Consider the following 10404-nt stretch of genomic DNA (forward strand, 5'->3'; position numbering starts at 1 on the left):
AATCTTACCATTTTAAATTCTGTATTTATAAGATTACAGAAACATTCAGTATGAATAACTTTAATTACATTTAATTTTATATAATTGACCATTTTAATTATTTTTGTTAAATATAAGCATTTATGCTATTTACATATTTATTTTAATATGAATTTATTATTTTATAGAAAACTAGAAACTAGCAATATAGTATCAAAAATATTCTATTTTTATTGGAATTTTATATTTTATTATGTAATTGTATTATATATTTTATATTTGACTGAGCTCGTGTCTGGAGTCCCCTCCCTTTGTGCGCGTTCACGTTAGAAGCTTTTAGTATCAACGGGGCCTTCACAAATCACACGTCAACTCAACTTTCAAGAATGTAAGTAAAACTACACAACCATCACTTACACAAGTTTAATTATTTCATACACCCATGCTTTATATCATGTTTTATATGTGTTCCTGAATACCGGTGAATATCAGTCCTAGCGAGTGTGTGTAAAGTTTGTGTTGTGCTAATGGGTGTGAATACGGCTAAAGCAACAAGTTAGCTTAGCTTCAGCTTCCTGGCTTGATATCGACTTTTATTCATTTTAAATCTTTAATTCCATCCCATTCTAGTTGGGATTAGTGCATATGAAGCTGTCAGTTAAGTTTATTGTTAATTCAAGAGTTTTAAAGAGTTTGGTGTGTTTCAATATCCGCTACGTGCTAATGGCTAACCGTTTTTCTGACTGATAACAAAGTTTATAGAAAAGCTGAAACTCGAAACATGCTCGAATTATAGACATTTTGAATAATAATAATAGATTTGGCTTGCATTAGTTGTAGACTTATTGTCTTTTATGACTGGAATGGGAATATATTGTGCCGATACTGAAGTTGCAGCGAAAACGATTAATAAAATAAACAGCGTTAAATTTGCCTAACTGAAGATCATCACACAATTTAATTTAAATTATGTTATAGACTGGTGTTTTTGGCGACATACTATCAACTGCAGATATAAACAGTAACGTTAAATACGTTATATTAATTATAAGAACTATGTTAATGTTTAGTCCGATATGTTTTAAGCTGTTAGGATGTTTGCATGAGAATAATTTCCCACCAACGTAACGTTAATTTAAACATCTTAGTTCTAATCGGCTAACAACGTTTTTATATGATACTTAATAGATAATGTACTTTGAAATTTTATGAAATGGTCATATTAAATGCATATTAAGCATGTATTTTTGGGTTATTTGTTTAGTAATGAACATTATTTATTAACTAGTCGCCTTTAATGATACTAACGAGGAAACGCAAATGATTTAAGACATTTGTGGCCTTATTGAACGTTTTGTGTTTTGGTTCCACTTTCTGAATCACATTCATTACAGTCATTCAGATGTTGAACACTTCTTCATCTTTTAGCCATGTTGAAATTACAAGTGGAAATTGTGCTGTGTATGTAGGTTAGAAATGCTACGCCTCTTAAGAGACTGATAACCTCAATACAACATCTGTTCTGTTCCACTGACAGCCGTGTGAACTTTCTGATGCTGACCTTCTGTCTGCAATGGGGAGTGATGCAGAGCTGCTGTGTCTATATCAGTTTAGTTCTTAAAAATCACCTGTGCTCTGGATGTCATTGACATGATGGCATTTAATACTGGATGTCATTTACAGCTTTAAACATGACACAAAATCCATAACACACATGTCTCAGTCTCAATAATTCATTGCAGAGTATCCAATGCTGAGCAAGTGATGTAATGCTAAATTTCCACAAATCTGTTGCGATAAAGAAACAAACTCCTCTTCATCTTGGATGGCCTGAGGGAGAATTTTTCTATATTATTTAAAACTAAAGTGATAAATCATGATTAAGCGTCTGTTTTACAACTTACCAAATGCAGGTGGGATTTGTGTAATTTTCATTTAGAAAAGCATGCATTGTGTCTTACTGCTGGCTGGAGGATTTCTGCCACGATCACATGATCTGAAGGCTTATGGTACTTCCACGTCTGGTTGTGGAATGTTTGTGTTTGTCTTTTCTCCTGGTGGTTCTCTCTTACTGTCTTTATGCTAAGGTTTACAATTTTATCCACAGCATTAGACGGGAGCAAAGACTGGCTCGAGGCCTTTCACGTGATCGTGATTTTCTTTTACTAATGCATTCTGAAATAAACTTGACAAACACTTTAACACCAGAATAAAAGTCATTAAGCACAAAATGGTTCAGTTGATTGTGCTACTTTGTGAAGAGAGATTTTTGCCGGCTGTAATTCAGAATCAAGCTAACGTCAGTGGAAATCTGTTTATGCTCTTTACATATATACGATGGCTTCAAAAGTCTTTCATTATAAAGTTCACAGTGTGTTGTTAGATGTTTACAGTTTGAACTTGTTGAATGATATACCTTCTGTTTTCTTTTCTATTGTGTTTTCACACCATTTTGTGGTCTTACCTGTACTTCCTCTTTCATAAGTGTTTGTTGGAAAGAGCACCTCAATGTTGGTTTACGTTTCTTGTGCAAATGCACACTTTTAAAAATAAAGTTCTATAAAGAACCTTGATTCTTCCATAGAACATTTATATTCCGAAAGGTTCTATAGAGTGGAAAAAGGTTCTTTCACTAAAGATTTTAAGAACTGTTCACTAAAGGAAACCAAAACTGGCTCTATGGCAGTTATTTAAAAGTCTTTGTGCCACTAGGTGGCAGTACAGTATCACATTCTGTTTGTCACACTAGCTTTCTATTAGAATGACATAACAGGACGAGTATGTGCTTAACAGATGCTTTGTGACTACATCAACTTTCAATGCACAGCCCAAATCACATTAGCAGCAAGTAAAGCGTGTGTTATGCTAGACCTTATTCACTTAAAAAAATGTATACTGACTGGCTTCTCAAGTATTTCGTGAGTTTGCCAGGCTTTTCCAGATATAATAACCTGATATAATTTAAATTTTTTCAATAAAATGTCAAATGTAATACGGTTTTCTCTCTCTGTTATAGGTCCGCCCCGGGTGCAGATGGCTCTGGTTCTGCTGGGATGTCTGGGAATAACCGCAGACTGCAGCAGACACAGGCACAGGTGGAAGAGGTAAGAGGACACACCTGACACCTTTTCTCAGTGTTCTTGGATGGATGGCCGTAAATAATTGACTTGACTTCCGTCTATCAGTGTGATGTGATCTTCTCAGGGATGGTTCCTTTGTTATGTGAACAGTTACATAATCACAGGAAAACTGATGACAGTTACAAGATGTACAGTGACTAATGTGCTCATTAAATATTTAAATGAGCCTTTAGACCATTGGAGACATATTACTGTAAAGAAATAATGATATATAACCCTGGACCACAAAAGCAGTCTTAAGTAGCACTTTGTCATATTTGTAGCAAAAACCAACACTACATAATATGTTGACAGTAATAAAATTAATGTCTTTAATGCCAAAAATCATTTGGATAATGAGTAAAGATCAATTTCAACAAATTTATATTTTTAATTCCCTAAATATATCAAACCTAATTTTAGATTAGTAATATGCATTGCTAAGGACTTAATTTGGACAACTTAAAGTAGATTTTCTAAATATTTAAGTTTTTTTTTTTTTTTTTTTTGCAACCTAATTTCAAATAGTTGTATATCAGCCAAATATTGTCCTCCTAACAAACCTTTTTTTGGTCTGCATATATAATAATTTATATACAAAAATATAGAACAAAATTGTTAAATTCTTGTAAACAATCTATTGAAAGGATATAGATTGAATGATGGAGTTGAAATGTTTTTGCCATAAATATAGCCACGGCGTTAAACCATAAATAAATAACAAAACAAACAACAATGTAGATAAATTTATGGAAGCAAGGCACAGTACTTTCTACAGGCAGTTTCAACTTTGATAATAAGAAATATTTATTGTGCAGCATATTAGAATGATTTCTGAAGGATCGTTTGACACTGAAGACTGAATTCCGCTTTGTGTCACGAGAATAAAATACACTTTAAAATGTAATCAAATAGAAAACCGATATTTGAAATTGAAATAACATTTTGTAATATATTTTTGATCAAATAAATGTAGCCTCGGTGAGCACTCAACTTCTTTCAAAAACATAAAAGTAAAATCCTACCAACCCCAAACTGGTAGTGTTTGTGTATACAGGTGCATCTCAATAAGTTAGAATGTTGTGGAAATGTTCATTTATTTTAGTGATTCAACTCAAATTGTGAAACGTGCATTAAATAAATTAAATGCACACAGACTAAAGTAGTTTAAGTCTTTGGTTCTTTTAATTGTGATGATTTTGGCTCACATTTAACAAAAACCCACCAATTCACCATCTCAACAAATTAGAATACTTAATTTCAGACTACTTAATTTACTGTACATGTACATAATACTTGATAGGGCTCCTTTAGCTTTAATTACTGCCTCAATTCAGCGTGGTATGGAGGTGATCAGTTTGTGACACTGCTGAGGTGGTCTGGAAGCCCAGGTTTCCAAGTGCTCCAAAATTTCTTGGTAAACGGGTGCAGTGACTTTGGTTTTCAAAAAACACAATGGACCAACACCAGCAGATGACATTGCACCCCACACCATTACAGACTGTGGAAACTTAACACTGGTCTTCAAACAACTTGGGCTATGAGCTTCTCCACCCTTCCTCCAGACTCTAGGAACTTGGTTTCCAAATGAAATACTAACTTTGCTCTCATCTAAAAAGAGGACTTTGGACCACTGGGCAACAGTCCAGTTCTTCTTCTCCTTAGCCCAGGTAAGACGCCTCTGACGTTGTCTGTGGTTCAGCAAATTCCTTGACACTTCTGTGTGAGGTGACTCTTGATGCCTTGATGCCAGCCTCAGTCTATTCCTTGTGAAGTTCACTCAAATTCCTGAATCAATTTTGTTTGACAATCCTCATAAGGCTGTGGTTCTCTGTTGGTTGTGCATCTTTTTCTTCCACACTTTTTTTCTTCCACTCAACTTTGTTAACATGCTTGGATACAGCACTCCGTGAACAGCCAGCTTTTTTGGATATGAATGTTTGTGGCTTACCCTCCTTGTGAAGGGTGTCAATGATTGCCTTCTTGACAACTGTCAGATCAGCAGTCTTCCCCATGATTGTGTAGCATAGTGAACCAAACTGAGAGACCATTTTGAAGGCTCAGGAAACCTTTGCAGGTGTTTTGAGTTGATTATCTGATTGGCCGGTCACCATATTCTAATTTGTTGAGGTAGTGAATTACTGTTTTTTTTTGTTGTTGTTAAATGTTAGCCCAAATCATCACAATTAAAAGAACCAAAGACTTAAACTACTTCAGTCTGTGTGCATTGAACTTATTTAATTGAATTGAATGGAGAGGTTGACTCCTAACCCTAGGGTTGTGGGTTCGAGTCTTGGGCCGCCAGTACCATGACTTACATGCCCTTGAGCAAGGCACCAAACCCCGAACTGCTCCCCGGGCGCCGCAGCATAAATGGCTGCCCACTGCTCCGGTTTTGTGTTCACAGTGTGTGTGTGTGTGTGTGTGTTCACTGTTGTGTGTGCACTTTGGATAGGTTTAATGCAGAGCACAAATTCTGAGTATGGGTCACCATACTCGGCTGAATGTCACGTCACACTAATTTACTGAGATGCACCTATATGTATACATGTATTACATTTTAACATTTGATTTAAGGTCAGTTATATGGCATTTAAATTGCATATTATGTTACAGAAGGTGCTACTTTCTCTTTCACTCTCTCTCTCTCTCTTTTGTTTCTGTGCAACTCCTCCCTCAAATGTGCAGCATAATCTTCAGCAGTTTTCCACATCTCTTCTGTAGTTCACCGCGGTCATATTTATGATTTTTTTATACCAGGACATATGTAGGTCTCTGCGCACTTTACACCCGTTGACCTCTTCCTTCAGACGTCTTCATTCAGTCTGGCGTGAGCTCATAGGCTGCCGGCCGGTTATGTAATGCCCGTCACTATGGTTATGCAAGTGAAACATGGATCTGCACACGCTGGCTCCCATCCCACACTGTTCTCTCTTAAAGGGGCGGAGCTACATCATCCTGCAACAGGGTTTGTGGAGCACTAGAGCATATATGAGGAGGCTATGTGTGTGTGCTGTTGCCATTTACTTTATGTAATTCTATTATAACAGGGGATTTTTCATGCTTTCCATTACTCAAAGCATCTGCTGAAGATGCGAAGATTGATCACATGGAATATAAGCAACAGGATATGATGTTATTCTCTATGGCTTCTGTTAATGATAATAAATCAGAAAGGCATAATAAACTCAAAACAGATATTTTAATCCATTCTGAGTAAATAAAAGTGCTACTAGTAATTTAGAGAAAAAAGTAGATCATTAAATTCATCCCAGTAGGAAAGCAGATTGATTCTCATGAAGTCAAGAGTTTATATGTTGACTTCTTAAACACAGTCATGTCAGCCACTGTTTCTTTGTCATTCTATTTTGATCTTTGTTTATATAGATTAGTTTGTTGCTGAGTGGTATTAGAGGGGGGATGTTCTCAATCTAATGAAGGAAAAAATCCCCACAGACAAGAAGAATCAGCAGTGTTCATGATCTGCTTTCCAGAAAGAAAACCTTAAATGCAGAAGAGATCATTGTCTCTTCTGCTCAACAAGGCTGCATTTGTTTGATCAGCTAATAACATATAGTAAAAACTGTCATTTTGTAAAATATTGTAACAATTTTAAATTAAAGTTTACCATTTTAATATATTTCAAAATGTAATTGATGCATTTTATTATTTTGTTGCAAAGCTGAACTTTCAGCATCATTCCTCCAGTCTTCAGTGTCACATGATCCTTCAGAAATCTTACTATATGCTGATTTGCTGCTCAACAAACATTTCTTATAGAAAAAAAGTTGCACTGCTTATTAATTTTGTCAAAATCTATTTTCTTCTGTATTTTATGAACAGAAAATATTAAAAGAAAACCATTTTGTAATATAAATATTTTGCAACAACAATAAGTGGCACTATCAGACAATGTGTCATTTGATGCATCACGGACTCAAAAAAATTTGTATATCTGTGTGTGTGTGTGTGCGTGCATGCGTATAAGCTGTCAGGACTAACAGTCACAAAGCTGCAGATGCTGGATGTGTTTACAGACTAAACTATAACTCTGGCACAGATTGGTTTCCCGAATGTTGGATAATCCCAAGAAAATGTTTGCCGAGCCTTAACCTAATTGGATAAATTTTGCCTCAGAGTATATGTGTATTTTGTATTCACTTTTCTTTCTTTTTTTTTCTTTTTTTTTTTACAAGCAACAAAACATTTGTTTTTGGTAGTTCTATGAAATCTCATTGGTCCGAAGTCTTACTCGGTCCTACTTTATATCAAATATGGTCAGATTTGCTGTGATTTAGTTGTGTCCCGCAGCATTTTTGCTTGCAGAATAAAAACAGACAAATGTTGCTGGAAACGTGTTCTAACAGGTTGAGATGCTGTGTTTCTCTCAGTGCTTTTAGTTTAAAATGCTGACCACTAAATTCCATGTTCCTGCTGCCTGTCTGGTTTTGAGAAGTCTCCAGCCATCCTGGCAAAAGTCTTGCATAGTTAAACTGATTAATAGACCTGCCCCGTTGTGCAGACAGCTGTTTGTTTACACACATGGCATGATTCCTTCACCTTGATTACTTTTCCAGCACTTAGCAACACCGTTCCTTGTCTTTCTAAGAATCCTGTAATGGGGATCCTCTTATTCCTCTAGGTTGTGGACATCATGAGAGTGAATGTCGATAAGGTCCTGGAACGAGACCAGAAGCTGTCTGATTTGGACGATCGTGCCGATGCCCTGCAGGCCGGTGCTTCCCAGTTTGAGACCAGTGCTGCCAAACTCAAGAGGAAATACTGGTGGAAGAACTGCAAGGTAAGACTAAGATGCACACCAGAGACCATCTCATTTATCATTAAATATGAAGGCTTTAGCGATGATTGGGTATTTTCCAGAAAATGTGGTGCCTGTTAATTTATTTTGTTTTTTTGTGCATCTGTAATACAAGCATAACTCCGTAATATAACATTTCCTTAGTTTCCCATAGCTCATATGCAAAAACAAAGACATTATTATGCAATTGATCATTTCATGTCTTATTGTTAAAATACATTTTGTGCTTCTAAAAGGTCATAGTAAGTATTAAGACATTTTAAAGCCTGTTGAATTGGCTAAAGGTCATTGCATTTACATTAAAACTAAGAAAAATATTTCCATACTAAAAATATAAAAAGGTGCAAAAGTATTGCAGGGTGGTCCCATGCAACATGTGCTGTATTCCAAGTGTTGTGCGGGAATACAATAGGGTTTGGTGAGAAACAAACCGAAATTGAAGGTTATTAAAGGAAAATCTTGACTTGGCCGTTTGTCTCTTTGCAAGACTGCACTTTAATGAAACACTATAGTGCCACAGTTTACTTCAACTCACCCAGGACAGGCACACAAGTTGTGAAAAATCAAGATTAATAAAATGGTAATTGCAAAAAAAAAAAAAAAAAGTTAACATTTTAACATAAAGTGTATTTGTTTGTTGTCTTTACAGATGTGGGCCATTTTGATAGCTGTGGTTTTGATCATTATTGTCATCATTATCAGTAAGTATCAAAGCATTCACAGCCTCTTTAACTTCCTTACATGGGCGGCAGATTGATCATGAGATGCCGGCCCCTGCGATTTAAGCGTTTGAAGAATTTATTTGATTAGTATTAAATACATAGTAGTCTAAAACTAATTCAAACTGCTCTTTTTTTTTTTTTCCTCTCTTTCAGTCTGGTCGCAGTCATAAGGACAGAAATCCGGTTATAATTGGAGGAGAAGATCAGGATATGAATGAGTATCAACTTCAGAAAGAAGAGAGAGATGATGAATGATCGCTCTTCCAATATGTTCTAACCTGCTGATTTTCAAAAGCATATCTTGTAAACTATCCTCAATGTTTTTCTTTTTATACGTTTTGTTTTTAATGACTAGGATTTGAATATGTTCCTGAATGCCATTTCCAGAATACATCTAACACACTCCCCTGTGCAAATGACTGAGAGTGTACAGGTTACAAAATGATCCTTAACCATAACACACATGCTTTCATGATAACATGAGGCCAAAACATATTGACAAAAACTCATTTTTGTGAAAGCCATTTGCCAACATCTGATCTCATTTATGTATCACTCATGGATTCTTGTGATGGACGGCCGTGATCAGACACTCTTGTTTTGGCCGCGTCAGAGTCTTTCTGGGACAACAAGACAAAAGAGCCTTTCCTGAACAACCACAGACGTGCCTTTAAACAACTCCACTGCCATCCTGTAACAACAGCACATGACTCTGCTCTGATTTTAATCAGAATATCTGCACAAAAATTATATATATATATATATATACACAAGTTTGAGATATTATTAAAAGATTGATTTTCGAAGTGATAATTCACTAATAATTTAACTGGATTATACATTTTGCCTTATGTAGAAATAGTCTGCTATTAAATATCTTTGCTTAACGAGAATTTCAGTAATATTTTGGTGTTTTCTTCACCTCTCGCTCACGGTGCCAAAACATTTGTTTATCTGAGTTTTTTTGTATGTATGTTTCACGTGTGTATAAATTGTAAACAAGTGCAATTCTATGTTTGTGGCTTTACAAACTGAATTGCCCATGTGGGCTCAATAAATCATGGATTTAACATCCTTAAGTGTATATAAATAGTTTTTGTTGCTTTTACTCACAAAAGCTGCATGGATTACAGTAGATGATGCTCCAAATCAGTGTACTCAGAGTATGTCACTCTTGTCAAGGAGAAAGGTGTTCTGGTGTTGTTGTGCATCTCGACTAGCCACTGCTGGTTTAATCCAGTTTGCAATCTACTTTGAGACAGAGGTACACAACATGTACCTGTGAACCAGCCCTTGTGTCTCAAAACAGCTACTGACTCTGGGCTTTCAGCAGGAAGATGTTTCTTTCTGGCCATTTTTGAATCAAAACATGATCTTTAAAAAGTGTACTGAATACTTACCCACAAAATCAAGACATTGTATGGTTATTAAGATGAAGGCTTTTCTGTACTGAAAATAAACATTAGAATGATTTATTAAGAATCAGGTCAAAAAAATAAAAAAGTGCTTCTGCAGTGAACAGAAGTAGACATTAAAACACATGATAGAAGCATTTTTTTCTGTGGAAAAAAAGTTAGAATTGCAAGAAGTAAACTTGCCATTTTTATGGCAATCTTATGAATAAGATTTTTCATTTTACATTTTTCTCCCCCGATATAAAGTGTGTGTGTGTACATTTATTATTTTTTGATTGGTAATAAATAATATACTATATGAGGCACAGTCATGAATTACTATTCATTAATATGGTATGTTTCACATTAAC

The 10404-nt window shown here is 35.4% G+C and overlaps 1 protein-coding gene across 1 annotated transcript; it reads left to right on the top strand.

Annotated features, from left to right (window-relative positions):
- The first annotated feature begins 287 nt into the window (after positions 1–287).
- Positions 288–9723, top strand: LOC113110872 (vesicle-associated membrane protein 3 (cellubrevin)). Its single transcript, XM_026275127.1, has 5 exons — positions 288–367; positions 2996–3083; positions 7741–7899; positions 8567–8618; positions 8793–9723. Coding segments are annotated over exons 1-5 (318 nt in total). The 5' UTR covers positions 288–365; the 3' UTR covers positions 8810–9723.
- Positions 9724–10404: the final 681 nt, after the last annotated feature.

Source organism: Carassius auratus, chromosome 11 (assembly GCF_003368295.1).
Source record: "Carassius auratus strain Wakin chromosome 11, ASM336829v1, whole genome shotgun sequence".
Taxonomy (NCBI): domain Eukaryota; kingdom Metazoa; phylum Chordata; class Actinopteri; order Cypriniformes; family Cyprinidae; genus Carassius; species Carassius auratus.